The sequence below is a fragment of the Hoplias malabaricus genome, chromosome 3 (genome assembly GCF_029633855.1).
Source record: "Hoplias malabaricus isolate fHopMal1 chromosome 3, fHopMal1.hap1, whole genome shotgun sequence".
Taxonomy (NCBI): Eukaryota; Metazoa; Chordata; class Actinopteri; order Characiformes; family Erythrinidae; genus Hoplias; species Hoplias malabaricus.
In genome coordinates, this window is record NC_089802.1 from 45,904,625 (window position 1) to 45,919,737 (window position 15,113).

Genomic DNA, 15,113 nt, shown 5'->3' on the forward strand with positions numbered 1-15,113 from the left:
TATTCTGATTAATATATTCAGTATTATTGTGAAATGTGGGAAAAAAAATATTCAGACATCTCTGTCAGTAGGTGTGCTCAAATTTGTGGTACTGTGTTTAAATATACATCCTTGCCTACTCTTGTTGTACTTCTGTATTCATCTGCTGTTATGTGTACCATTTGTTTACCTGCTCTAAGTGATTAGCTGGCTGCAGGCTCCTGCTGGATAATGTGTTGTTGTTGTTGTTGCTGCTGCTGTTTGAGTTGGTCAGATGAACTGTTGCAGTGCCCATCACTGCTGCACACAGAGAGGTCACTTAGAGGCACACTGCAGGTAGGAAATAGCAAATAACAGCAGGCATTAGTAGGCATCACACAGAACAACCAAGTGGCAGAGATGATGGCCCAGACACCATTGAGTATTCAAATAAATACATGTTTTAAATCATACAAAGCTTACCTGTTATCATTGATGTCTGTGGCATTCCCTGTTAAGAAATACGAACAATTTAATGGGACACATTTTACACCTTGTCTACACATTAGAGCCAGCACATTAAATACCACACAGAAAATAAAAACAGCAGTGTTCTCCCCCTGTCAAAACAACCCTACTCAGAACAACCAGTTTCAGTGCTTGTTCCTTTAAATGAGAATGAACTACAGCTCAATTCAGCATGAGGCACAATGCAGTGAGGAGCGAGGAGCAGAAGCTGTCCTCTCGGTTCTCATTTTCAGCATCTGTACTCAATACTTAATTTCCCTTTTTTTTAACTCACTCTGTTTATCCTTGTCTTTGTACCCTCACCTAAATGTGGGTCCAGCGCTGTTATTGGAGTGATTCAAACAAGGAAGTAGAACAATTCTAAAGTCTCTGCACTTTGAATTTTAATTCTGTCCTAAATCTCACCTAAAAAAATGCATGTCTAGATTTAAGGTCTGATTATATATGTATAATCATACAAATAACACTCAGTAATACAGAACAGAACAAGAAATGGAATAAATATTATTTGGGCAACCAGAGCAATTGCTATTTGCTTAATTCTTTATTAAACGTGTGTTTTGTATTATTTCCTTGCCATATTCCTCCTAACAATGCCCCCTAGCCACGATGAAATCATTGTAACATACAGCCCCTCATGAATTACTGCTTTAATCTGAGCCAGGAACCTCAGAACCTCTTGTCCTTTCCAAGAACAACAACAAATACATAGGTGCCTGTGAGGGTTGTTATCAAAACCTGCAGTTTACCATTGGCTACGTTGAGCTTGTGAGTGGAGTCCAGAGACTCCGTAGCATTGGATGTCCTGTGCCTGTCCTCTGGAGCTCTGTACACACAAAGGTTCAAAGTCACTACAGATTAAGATCATCAGTACTGTCGAAACAAACCTCCATATCGCCAAAGTGTTAACTTTATTGTAATAGGAACTTATTTACTTGCCAATATTAATTAGCTATATGCTTACATCTGGGTAATTTCTATTCACCCAATCATTATAAAATGTACACAAAATACAAAGGGCAGGTGGAGTATTTTAAAATAATATTAAAGAAAACAAACAATGCAACAAATGAAAGATTATGACAGAAGAACTTACTTGTCCATCTGACGTAACTCTGACTTCCTGTGGTTGGATGCCGTGGGTAGAATGAGAGGTGGAGCGGTGTTCTGGAACATTGCATTGCTGAATGTGATGGAGGGATCCCTGCGTATGAACATGTGATTGCTGGGAGAAGAGACAGGGTAGTGCCCAGGCCGAACTGGTTTGGCTGAAAACAGAAAACACAGTATAAAGCAAAATTAAGTGTAAAATATATGTCCAAAAAAGTCTAGAATGACAACCCTTATAGTGAGTGAGTTCACTGGAACAGTTGCACAGGAGCTTAAGGTCTTCATGCCTAATGCCAAGCTTGGGCTAGATGCATATCTAGTTCCCCTGGATTGAGCTGAATAGAAGTGGAACAGTGTTCTCTGGAGTGGATCTGCAGCTTTTGCATTGAGTTGGAGTTGTATTTGTAACACCATTTATACAATTTATCCAACATTGGTACTTGATCAGGAGCGGAATGGAGGTGCCCTTGGGTTGTGTGTTCAAGCCCCGCTCTGGGTGATTGTGTCTGAGGAGTTTGGTGTGTCTTCCTCGTGTCAGCGTATGTTGCCTCCGGGTGCTCCGCTTTCCACCCACGGTCCAAAAACACACACTGGTAGGTGAATTGGCGACTCAAAACAGTCCATCGGTGTGAGTGTGAATGTGTGAGTGTGTGTTGCCCTGAGAAAGACGGGGTCCCCCTCCAGGGTGTGTTCCTTCTGTGCGACCAGTAATTCCAGGTAGGCTCTGAACCAACTGATTTGTACATTTAGGGCCTTTGGCAAAGGCTCTTATGCAGAGTAACATTCACTTCCAGTCATTGTTATGCAGTGTTGGCATAACACAGTGTTCTTAACTGTGAAATGTGATGGGAACTGAACCAGAGTCTGCCATGAGAAGGGCACCAATGTTACCCTCTACACTGCACAAGCTATATCCACTGTACACTATACAGACCACTGTATGATGTTAACTAACCAATTAGGGCAGCGTGTGGTCGGCGGAAGGGGTATCTGACTCTCATGACTTCTTTAATACGCTCCACCTCCTGCTGGTAGCGGCGGCGGTCCTTCATTGCACTCTCCTTGGCCTCCTTCAGTGCCCCCTCCAACGCCCGAACCCGCTCAGCCGTAGAGCGAAGACGCTTCTCCAGCTTAGGAAGCTCACAGCGAAGATCTGCATTATCACGGACAAGCTGAGAGTGGGGAGGGGGGGTGAGAGAGTGAGAGTGAGAGAGAGAGAGAATCAATTTGTAGTGTGCTTGAGATACGAAGAAGAAAAAAAGATTAAAAAGCATGTAGGAGAGAAATGGAGGTGAAGTGATGATAAGAAGAGGATGCAGATGTGCATGTGTATCACGTCTGAGAGCATGCAAGGCACCTTGATTAATGACCCTTTTATGCTCAGCGAAGACATTCAATCTATTCGCTGGCTCCGTGGAACCTGCACTCTATCCTGCATTTTATTACTACCACCAAACCAGTCCAGAGTAAAACATCACATACCTGTTTGTGCACTTTTGTAAGCTGATCCAAGTTGTTCTCAAGAAAGGAAATTTTCTGCTTTTGAGTGGAAGACCCCCCACTATCGTCAGGCTCCATTTCTGCACTCTGGGCACAAGGCAGACAGATGTTCTGTGAGTTATTCGAACAGAGTCACCAGTATTGCAGCTGACACAGGACTTTTCTTCTACTCACTCGTTTAACTCGCGTCGTGAGGTCTTGAACAAAAAGCTTCCTCAAGTTGTGCAAGGTCTGGAGCTCTCGAGCCTTGGTTACAAAGAGAGGGTATGTCATTAGGAGATTTTTAATGTTTTGCTGTACAGTTTCAAGCATTTTTCAAAAAGAAAAATACTCACAACAGTCTCTTCTAGCCCTTTCATGTCTTGCTTGGCTTGCTCATGGCGTTCGTTCAGATATCTGTCCACAGAAAGTACATACCAACATTTTCAATCACATTTAAGCTCATAGCTGACTTTAGCAACTACTTTTACTATAACTTTATAATATGATGCACTGTAGTGAAGCAGTCCAGTCCTAATGACACACGGATGGATACTGAATAGTCAGCCATGTTATTGGTGGAGAGGAGGCATGCCATAGGCAGAGTTTCATGGGCATTTGTTAATCTGCAAAATACATTTACTGTGCCTCTAGGTGGAAATGTCTGTTAAAAGTAAAGGATTCAAAAAAAAAAAAAACCCTGAAAAATTATTTCATGATACAATGTAGTTCTGTAATATTTTTAATGAAGTCCCAAAAGAATATTCAGTAAAGACTTTTTACAGCATGTTTTGATTATGTCACCAGGGGTGCGAATATCTGCAGAGGGCAATGTTCATTTGATAGATTTCCATGATGCACTATGCTATTTTTACACATATCCTCTATGTGGTACATACAATATACTGCCATAAAAACCAACCCTGAGTGGCATTATTTTTAAACCCAGCACAGCATTGTTGTCTCAAGTGACACATAAGACATGCATTGAACTGTTAAAAGCAAGTTTCTTATAGGCAGGAGTAGGAGTAGTCCTCTGATACTTTTTTGGCATTCTGAAAAGGATCATCTTGCCAGCTAGTGAACAGCACAGGTGTTAGCACCATCTGGGAAAAGCTTCCAGATTTTAGGTTTATATGCAGGACACATCTTTATAGCTGTTATAAAAATGTAAGGTAAAAAAAGATGTCTTACATCATCTGAGATTTCTATTAGATGCTTTCTCAAGACCTGCATAATTCTCACAGGTGCTACATGAGGCAGGCGTGATGAGAGTGGTTTAATAATGTCTAGGCATTATCATAAATATACAGAACAGATGGCTTTGCTATTTTTATCCATCTATCAACTTCTCTCATTTTTCCAACCACAATCCTAGAAGTGGTTATAAGTGAGTGTTTGCAGAGGAGGTCCCTGGGCACAAGAATATTTTGAAGTCTAAAACAATTTAAAAAAAATCTTATAAAAAGAGACTTAAAACATCCCCTCTTCTGCAAAACAGAAGTAATTAAATGTTTCAGTTGCAGTTATGTAGCTTATATGTCTGTTCTGTGAAAAATAACTTTAAGCCAAAGCAAATTACAGTGTTTTACTATTAAACATCATTAAACAAAGCACAGATTATAAATAACACTGCATATTTATATAATATATATATAATATATTATTATATATAATAATAATAATAATAATAATAATAATAATAATAATAATAAGTGCGGCACGGTGGCGCAGCAGGTAGTGTCGCAGTCACACAGCTCCAGGGACCTGGAGGTTGTGGGTTCGATTCCCGCTCCAGGTGACTGTCTGTGAGGAGTTGGTGTGTTCTCCCCGTGTCCGCGTGGGTTTCCTCCGGGTGCTCCGGTTTCCTCCCACAGTCCAAAAACACACGTTGGTAAGTGAATTGGCGACTCGAAAGTGTCCGTAGGTGTGAGTGTGTGAGTGAATGCGTGTGTGTCTGTGTTGCCCTGTGAAGGACTGGTGCCCCCTCCAGGGTGTATTTCCGCCTTGCGCCCAATGATTCCAGGTAGGCTCTGGACCCACCGCGACCCTGAACTGGATAAGCGGTTACAGATAATGAATGAATGAATGAATGAATAACAATAATAAGTGGTATTTATTACATGTTTTCAGATGACCCAAAGATGCTTATTACAATGGAAATTAACTTGTAAGGGGGAAGTTAAAAAATGATCAGGCAATGAAACAAATGAGAGGAACATACATAACAATGCAATAACATATAGAGGAGTAAATAACATATTTGTAGCTTGAGGTTACAAGAAGGTTATATGCAACACTGTATATCACTGTGTATACTTCAAATCACTGTATATTTTCTTCCTGGTGTGTGTAGCATCCTATGTACCTTGTACACAGTGCCACATGAATTGTTGTATTTTTCCAAACAAGACATTACCCCTCTAAATTAATCATCTCAAGAACTGCGAATAAGAAGGATGTATATCTTGGACCCTCATGAATGCCAGTCTCACCATAAATGAAATATCAATGATTTCTGTGTCGAATGGTTGTCTGGCAACATAGTGGTTAAGTTATGGCCCTATGTGTCCAAGGAAGTAGAGTAACATTACCTAACGTCATGATGCACAGAGGTGAGACCGAACAGTTTATGCCTGGTAGGTTGATTTGGCCTGTTGTAATTATTTTCCTACCCTCGTACAGGTGCAGAAGGTCCAGTTCCTATGCCCCAGCTACCTGACAACTGTGGTTTCTCATTATCAGGGCTGTCATGTTAAATTTGCTGCACTGCCATTTGCAAAATTATGGAGCTGTATACCTGCACCATGTTGAAATACTGTTTTGCTTTCACTTTTTTAATTCAGTCTGGACTGAATCTAGCTTATTCTACAATTAGAATAGCAAGTCACAAAGGTGAGGTTTCAAAGATGGTTATTCATTCATTCATCTTCTGGAACTGCATCATCTCTATTGCTCAGGATATTTGAGTACAAAATACTAATACAGTGTAGACGGGGGGCCTAGATTATTGGAGGGTATCACACCTATTAACTCAAACCCATAGAAAAATAGGTTTGAGTTAATAGGTACCAACATGTTTCTGGACTCAAAGATGGTTAATAGAAACGTATTTACTGCAAGTGGCTGTGGGGTTCATCAGCAGAACATTTCTGCTTCAGCGATCCCTACAACATTTCTGTGATACGTTGGGCATTGTCCATGTGTACTTATGTGGGCTCTACAGTGTTCTTAGGTTTATCAAATCATGTCTCTTCTATCACAGGATTATAACTATATTCTTTCACTGCTTTTGTGGGGTACTCCCCTGGGCATATTATGTTCTGTGGATTCCATCTATGAGCTCTACCACAGCTGCCCCTTCTACTGCCACTGCCAATGTCCATCAAGACCTAGAATATTCCTCCCCTCAGATGCATTAGTCATTTGGCCAGATGCATCACCATAGCAAGCCGATGTACCCCTGGGGTTTTCTCACAGCTGCCACAACAAATGCCCCTGCAGCTGTCCTATCTACTGTTGCCCATGCCAGTGATCTTCAGCAGCCTGGGTCTTCCCAGACTAAATGTCATGCCGTCGTAGGCATACTTTTACTAATATTATAATCAATGAGCTAACACCACAAATACCCCTAAAATTACCCTTCCAGAGTTGGCATGGTTACCTAAACTGACCCTACAATCACTGTCCCCCCACTGCCACTTCAGTCCATGCCAGTGATCCCCAACAACCTGAGTATGCCTTTGCTCCACTTGCATATGTCAGTTATCCTTTTACCAGTATGGTTATTGTTGAGTGATCACTCCAAATATACTTACATTGCCCAATTGCTCCTGCTGGCCCATTCTGTTCCTGGCAATGATTCTCAGCAGCCAGTGAATTTTTATCCCCCTGCCCTCATGTATTATAGAGGGATTCAGACACCAGTGATGTACTATTATCACCATCCAGCAAGACTTCAAGTTGTGCCTGCAGTCCCTCCCTGTACTAAACGACTATTTAGACTAAATGCTAAAGTGACAGGTCAGCATTGCTTCTAAACTTTCAGCTGCTGCTCCTCTGAAAATGCTGTCCACCAAGACACAAGGTGGGATTCCTGTGGATATTGACTGGTATTTGTACACTGACACCCTAACCACCCCTTTAAATCAGATTTGTCCATTTTACATTGAATATCCTGAGACCATATATAATGTGGCTACGGTCTGCAATATATATTACAAAATAAACACCTTGTAATTGACTTCAAAACCTCATCTGCTAATGAAAATTAAAAGTGTGAATTGGTAGCACTGGACCATGAAGTAGACCAAGTATTCTGGAAAAGGAGCATATCTCATAGGCACTGTTAGTGTAGATGTGGCTTTAAATGAGTTTCATTTCAAATTTTAATATTACCATGTTAAAGAGGATGCAGACAAGACACACCTGGACAGGGACTGGACAAATGATGAGGAATTTAAGTAAATAAAACTCTACAGGGAACCTCTAGGGAATAAACTTAATGTATGGTCTGCATATTTTAGAGGTGTTTACTTCAACACGATGGCAAAATATATCACACTAAATTTTTGTGTGTGTGTGTGAGAGTGAGAGCGTTTGTTTATTGAATTCAGTAAATTAACACTACAATGCTATAACAAATACAGGAGTGCATGTAGAGCAAATGCAGTTTCACTTCTCAAGTCATTAAATTAATTTGAGCAGGTTTGTCCAAACCCTTTGCATGTGTAGCCTTATGAAGGATGAGTAGACAAGACACAGCTAGAAAGGTGAACAACTAATGTAACAAAACCCCTAAAATAGCAAACATAAATTCAGTTCTCTACTGACACAAAACCACCACTGCACTAGCACAAAGAGACAGCACAAACCCTGTAAGTATAATGAAATAGCATTATAGTTTTTTTATAATAAATATAAAAAAGGAAAAATCTGTAAGATCTGTCTCATGGCCACTGATACAGGGCAGTGATTTGGCAGGGAACCCGAAGTAATTTGAGAACCAAAACCATGGCATTACATGGCTGTGGGTATATTTAAAGCAGGCCTTGGTAGAGTTTTATAATGGATATGTTCCATATACCTGACATGTAGGTCACTTAAATAACAGAAATGGCAGTGAACAATATTTTAGATTTTCTCATCTCCAGCCAAAGCGATAAGAGGTAGTGCTGTCATATGGAATAATGCTTTTCATGAAAGGTCACATTTATGTTATTTTAACATCCTGCCAAAAATGAAAATGACAGTCTACTTCCTAGTGCTGTCACTAAAGATTTCAAACAGTGAAAATATACCGCTAAAGCATACAAAATGTACATCTTTTATCATTTCCCCTTACAACTATCATTTGGCTATGCACTGTTTCAGTAATCCCTAATTGGGGCTTTAATGTTATGTTCAAACAAGAAGCAAAAAATAAAATGTTTTATTTTTAAAGATGCTAATATTATATATTAATGCCCCAGTTACACCCCCAAACCATTTTCAATACACACTAATTAAGCCTCTTTGGCATCGTTTTATAAACAGTCACAGAAATAGACCATCACTCTTATGCACTTTTACACACTGAAATTGCCAATTTTAATAACTCTAAATAAACAACTGCATCTTTGCCTGCAGCTACAACAAACCTCCTGAAGAGAATCAAACACTGTTATAGTGCCTGAAGTTTTTAATGAAATTACTAAAAAAATAATAATGTTAGTTAAAAAAACAGGTAAATAAAAGCACTCACTTGAGCTCCTCCAGCTGGATGGTCTTCTCATGCTCTCTGAACTTCAGGTCAGCAAACTCTGCCTGCATTTGCTCCAGCTCCAAAACCAGACGCTGATTTTTGCTACAGGCACAGAAAGAGAGAGAGAGTGATGCATATGGGTGACTGGATATGACTGACAGAAAAAAAGATGGAAGATGATTATTAGATTTCCATACTCTGTGAGCTCATCAATTATCTTCTGTTTGTGGTTGATGTCATCACGCAGGCGTCCAAGCTGTTTGTGTTGTGGTTCACGATGATTTTCTCTCTGCAGTTCCACAAACAGGATCCAGCATTAATATTACAAACCTCAGTCCCAAAACATCTGGGACAACATGTGAAATGCTAGTAAAAACAGAAGCAGTTCTAAGTAAATATTGGTTAATTACAAGAACCTAACACCTTATGAGCTTTTTGTAAACATAGGTGTACTCCATATTTGATGCTTGTAACATAATCCAAAAAAGTGTTTTTTTCTGTGGTCCATCATCTTTCATTTTATCATCAATTTAATCATTGTTTGGGGCAACAAATGCCATTAATCTTTTACACAAGGCGTCATGTAAGTTTTTCCAGATTATCGTAAATCTTTTTATTACAATATGCAGTGTAAACAGCAAACACTTGTGGAATCTAAACTGAGGTCTTATCCTGTGGGGCATTTTTGGCAGGGTGCTGAGCCTTGACTCATCCTGGACTACAGTTTTTATATACCTTATATACCCAGATTAAACAATTTTATACCGTGATTAACAGATGCTGTACTCTGAGAGGGGCTGGGTCTTACAAGGAGGACCTCCAGCATGCACAGAGACTCCCCTTTAGAGGCCCCACAGAGATTTCCACATGGGGATTAACCCCATGTTTGGGGACCTTTTTGCTGTGTGAGTTGTGTGTGTGTGTGTGTGTGTGTATGTGTGTGTGGTGGGAGGATATTTCATGTGTCTGTATGTGTGTATATGTACTTGGTGTATAGCAATTGATATGGGCAGATCAGTCCGACCGTCAAGGAGGTTTGTGTGATGGTAGATAAAGCTCTGTCAGTCCCACCATACACCAAGCCCCAAATACTTGTTCACTTTCAGCACTTGTGCCCTTCTAAGGGCACTTAATAAAGGTTTTTATTACCATATATTTGTAAAATTCTCATCTGAAATTGCCTGGAAATTTAAAATATATTTTGCAGTTTTAGAATGACTTTATATTTACAAAAAAATAGAGTTGATAAGTAATAAAGATGTATAGGATGTTTATCATCATCATCATCATCATCATCATCATCATCATCATCATCATCTTTTCCACTTTCATGTTTCATGTTTATAAATATCTTAAATATCTCATTTTAACAATGTTTTTTTTTAATACAAATCAACATCTATATACAAATCACTGTTTTATTTGCATTTCACATGCTGTGTGTATCAATGGATTTGTAACCAAAAAATGGATTTGCTTTACAATCCTCAGCACAGGAAGTAAACCTTGATGTTTATACAAGCGGCATTAGTAAACAAATAATTGCTTTTATTACATCACCAGCACAGTCTAAATTACTTTAATGAATAGTTGACTCCCACAGATATCCACACTAACCTTAATATCCCCCGCCTCCTCAGTGTCTTGTTGGTTATCCTGGAGCCTCTCTGTAAATAAAGAGGCAGTTGAGCACAGAAATGCCAGTTGAGGTTTTATTTTGTTATAGTATATATTTTTCTTACATGCCATTCGGTTTTACGTTAAACTCTTATTTAAATAAAATCTTTTTTCTGAAAAATGAGAACGTCTTTATAGATAACACAATTCTGCACATTAAATGCCCTGTTATTTTTTTATTGCCTCAGTTGAATCTATCAGAAAATATAAAAAAATATTCCACATGTGAATTTTTTCCCCATGTATATAAGATAAAAATAGTTTTACCAGGAGTCTTTAAACTTTTCATACATAGCATTCATTCGTTCATTCATTATCTGTAACAGCTTATCCAATTCAGGTTCGCGGTGGGTCCAGAGCTATAATCATTGGGCGCAAGGCGGGAATACACCCTGGAGGGGGCGCCAGTCCTTCACAGGGCAACACAGACACACACACACACACACACACATTCACTCACACACTCACACCTACAGACACTTTTGAGTCGCCAATCCACCTACCAACGTGTGTTTTTCACTTTTCATACATATGCAGACAATTTTTGCTTTGTGAGATACTTAGTATGTAATGTTATAGGACCTACCTGCATTTTGCAGTCTTGCAAGCTCTTCACTCAAACAGTCGTAGCTCTCCTCCAGCTGTCGCTTCTTCAGCTCCATGTTCTGCATGTACTCAGTGAGAGAGCGGATCTTCGCCTCATGCTGGAACACCATCACCAAGTCACAGTAAATGCCACACAAGGGTGTTGTGTACTAATCCTATGTGTAATGTACTGTCAGTATTTCTTTATGTACAGTTATTTATTCAGTGTACTGTTTCTTATGTGCTTATGTGCCCCTGTCCATTCATTTTATGTTGCAGTGTTTATTTTCCAGTTGAAATATCTTGTTTATATAAGCAATTTATTTTTCAGCTTTACAGCTTACATTCTTTTTAGAAGGCTTGTTTTATTGTTTTTTTTCCCCATGATAAAGGTAAACCCAATCATTCAGTCCAATGTTTTGAGAACACTAGCTTTGTTTTTTGACAGCTACAACTCTCTTAAGAAACACCTCTAAATGCATTCATTTGTATTTGTTTGCTGTGAAACTGAATAAATGTGGTCTCAGACTTTCACATTAAGAATGTGGGCTCTAACCTTGAGCTTGAATTAATGCGTTGAGATCAAATTTTTCTAAGTAATTCTATTAAAGGTTAGTGGGAGTGTGTTTCTTCACCTGTGATATGAGAAGCTGGCAGGATGAAAGCTCCCTTCCAGTTTCCTCCATTTTGCGATGGCATTCTGTCTGTACACTCTCCAGCTGCCTGCAACGTTTCACTACTGACTTTAGCTCGGACTTGACCTTATTCACATACACACACACCACAGCGTACTCCTCCTCTAACACACCTGAGAGATCACGTGGCTGGAGTGAGAGAGAGAGAGAGAGATGGAGAGAGAGAGAGAGAGAGAGAGAGAGAGAGAGAGAGAGAGAGAAATAACTAAATAACAAAAATAGACATAAATTATGAGCTCTGTGCACTGGTGTAAGAATAAATCAGTGTTAAATTTGGCAGCTGGCAGATGCTTCAACCGAAATGAGGCCCAGGAAGCACATCTGAATCTTAACAGCGAAGTGAGTGGTTTTCTAATGAGACACCAGTTCATAAATGGGCAGACATTTTACAGATAGTTGGTCATGTCCTACAGGTTTGTGTGGCTAAATGACACAGACAGAAACACACAGCTGGTTTAACACAGTGGGTATGAACATTGATTTCCACACAGCAGACTGATTCGATTCCAAAGCTACATTAGAAGTAACATTATTAAAATTCTTAGTTATTCTGGATGAGACCACCTGCCAAATGCCATAAATGTAATGGTAAACACAGACACACACACACACACACACCAGTCTGATGTCACTGGTGCCCAGGATCATGCTGAAATCACTCAAGTCCTTCAGCAACGTGTTCAGAACTTCAGTGACACGTTTCCTCTGCTGACCGCTCACTTCCTGCAGCCGAGAAAACTCTGTCTCCAAGCACATCAGGTCCGTCTAAAAAAAACAATTCATTCTGAGAAGAAAACTTGGTGCCTTTATAAGACCTAATGATTTCTGTGAAATACCAAAAAGACATCTAGAATTTCTTATTCATTTTAACTGTATATTTTATATGAAGAATGAATGAATTATCACTATATGTGTATTTTGGTATTATATTATATTATATTATTATATTTGGTAGTAACTTTATATTTGCTGTTATATTTTAATTGAAATCAAGTGTTAAAATACAGAAATATAAAAATCTGTCAGCATTTTTTCCCTCTGTATTATGTAGGTAGAGACAGCTGAGATGGCACTCCCATAAGAACTCCTTCTGGAAGCCCAACGTACATCACTGGTTTATATCAGTTGTTAGAAATTAAAATGATGATAGAAAATCTTTGCCAGGACTCTTTACTGAAAGAATCACTGTAAAAGATGTACAAGGAAAATATATATGTTAAGATCTTTTAAAATAAGCTTTAAATAAAATATGGAATAGCCAAACAATATTTGTTAATCACCATCAGTGAGATTCTCTGAGGTGTCCTACAAGAAATTTCAATTATTTTTGAGGTATTTAAAATTTTTGTTTTATTTTTACATGCAGTTTTAGTAATCATGGTTTACCGGTGGATAACTTACATAAAATAGAGCTTTCTATGCCCTCCGCAGCTTAGAAGAAAAGACTACTGACCATTTTCTGGGCAAGTTCTTCTGTGAGCAGTTTGTTCTGCAGGGTCTTGTCCTGGACCTCCTGAGTCTTCTGGTCATAGCTGAGGGCCAGTTCCTCCAAAGCCTGCAGGACCTCCTTAACTTCTGCTTTAGCGCTCTCACTGTCAGCCTGTAGCCGCCCCAGCTCACACTGCACCCGCTCACTGTCCGCACGTGAAGATGCCAAAAACTACACACACAGAAAGACACCTGACTTCAGATGGATCTGAAGATGGCTAACTTTCAAGAGTGAGACAAAAGAAATTAGAGTATGGAGAGAATGATCCACCTCCTCCTGATCTAGCATTTGCTTCTTCAGTTTCTCCACCAGCTGACTCTGCAGGTTAATCTCATCATCCTGTAAAAAGAAGAAACAACGAGATTGCTGAGGAAATGTAAATGCTCACTTTAGAAACAAAGAAATTAAAATTTATACAGGACAAGCACATTTTGAGAAGAAAAGGAAGTGACTGTGCAGCTTAATTCATTCTACGTTTGCTGCTATGATGTTACTAGACAGCTACTGTGGTAATTAAGTGGATGTCAAAGTGGTGCTAAGTGGTTCTTACAATACCTCCGATAGACGCTAGGATGTTGCTAGGTTGTTGCTATGGTATGGCAGGTGGGTAATGGTATGGTATACAAGGTTTTAACTGTGGTGTTTCTTGTGGTTGCTATTTTTGTGCTAGGTGTTTATTATTGTAACTTTGGTGTTTAGGGTGTTGCCCGTCTTCCATTGTCCAGTTGCTTGGAAAAAGTCTATTACCTTTTGAAATTTAACACGGCCAAAATCCACCTACTATTGTATGAAGAGGGTACTGCTATTTTCTATCAGTGGCTCTAGCTCTAAAGCCATGGAAAGCATAGAGTAAGAAAGAAAGGTTCTGTTTGTGCATTTAATTTTATGGAATTAGATTATATATATTTATTTTCCTTTCCAACTGATATAATTATGCTATATTTTAGATATCTGCAGCATATTTACTTATTTACAATAGATTTTGTTTGGTTTTATAAAATGAGTAAAAGTAATCTGCTTGACCTTGAACATTAATTTAAAGATTTTAGAATATCACTGATGACCAAAAGGAAAACCCACTGTCCTTAGAAAGCTGCTGTTACGCAGGGGCAGATGAGTAAAGATTGAAGTACAGGTGGAGGACACATTGTACTGAGCCCTGCATCACTTCACTTTTAATGATACCATTACTGTTCATATGCCTGAGGGGGAAAAATCAGATTCACAAATAATAAATAGCAAACAGTAAATGTCCTGAAATGTATTTTGTAAAAGGGGGGAATAAAAGATTACAAAAGATTGAATCACTACCCTCCTCACACATATGCATTTCAAAACAGTAAATCACTCCTTCACTGAGTCCAGGCTCAAATGAAATAAACATCTTCTATTTTGACCAACCCAGCAAGAAGGATACAACAATATCTTAATCCATGTCATATGGTACCATTTGTTTTCAAATGTTCAAACAATGTAAATTAAAGCTAAGCTTCAAAACTCTTTTCCTCGGCTCTATCTTTTATTAGGCAGTTGACCTGAAAATATCTGAGAAACACCTCTTTTTTCTCTCCTTTTGTGAAGTATCTCCAGTCTGTAGGGCACTTTAAGCTGCTACTGATAGGAAAAAATGTTCTATTAATTATTTAGAACAATTAAATTATTACTGTTATATCATTTTAGAGCCTAAATATTTATTTTCCTGTGATCTGCCATTAAATTGCAATGACATCAGACTTTTGATTACAAGTATAGTGGAGAAAGTAATAGTTAAAAAAAATATGCAAAAGTATTACACCATGTTTTACCTCATCTGTAAACAAGACAAAATGCAAGGATACATTTGAGGTAC

The 15,113-nt window shown here is 38.8% G+C and overlaps 1 protein-coding gene across 1 annotated transcript in view; it reads right to left on the reverse strand.

The window, feature by feature from the left end:
* kif5ab (kinesin family member 5A, b) overlaps nt 1-15,113 on the reverse strand; it is a 55,972-nt gene that overhangs the window by 3,876 nt on the left and 36,983 nt on the right. Inside the window, exons 13-28 of the mRNA XM_066663675.1 lie at nt 13,535-13,603; nt 13,229-13,435; nt 12,394-12,540; nt 11,716-11,904; nt 11,082-11,199; nt 10,436-10,485; nt 9,016-9,107; nt 8,819-8,920; nt 3,432-3,492; nt 3,271-3,342; nt 3,079-3,183; nt 2,552-2,768; nt 1,583-1,754; nt 1,236-1,312; nt 442-469; nt 170-309 (exon numbers count right to left, since the gene is read on the reverse strand). Of these exons, the coding sequence (XP_066519772.1) occupies nt 183-309; nt 442-469; nt 1,236-1,312; nt 1,583-1,754; nt 2,552-2,768; nt 3,079-3,183; nt 3,271-3,342; nt 3,432-3,492; nt 8,819-8,920; nt 9,016-9,107; nt 10,436-10,485; nt 11,082-11,199; nt 11,716-11,904; nt 12,394-12,540; nt 13,229-13,435; nt 13,535-13,603 (1,833 nt within the window). The 3' untranslated portion in view covers nt 170-182. The remainder of the gene's footprint in view (nt 1-169; nt 310-441; nt 470-1,235; nt 1,313-1,582; nt 1,755-2,551; nt 2,769-3,078; nt 3,184-3,270; nt 3,343-3,431; nt 3,493-8,818; nt 8,921-9,015; nt 9,108-10,435; nt 10,486-11,081; nt 11,200-11,715; nt 11,905-12,393; nt 12,541-13,228; nt 13,436-13,534; nt 13,604-15,113) is intronic.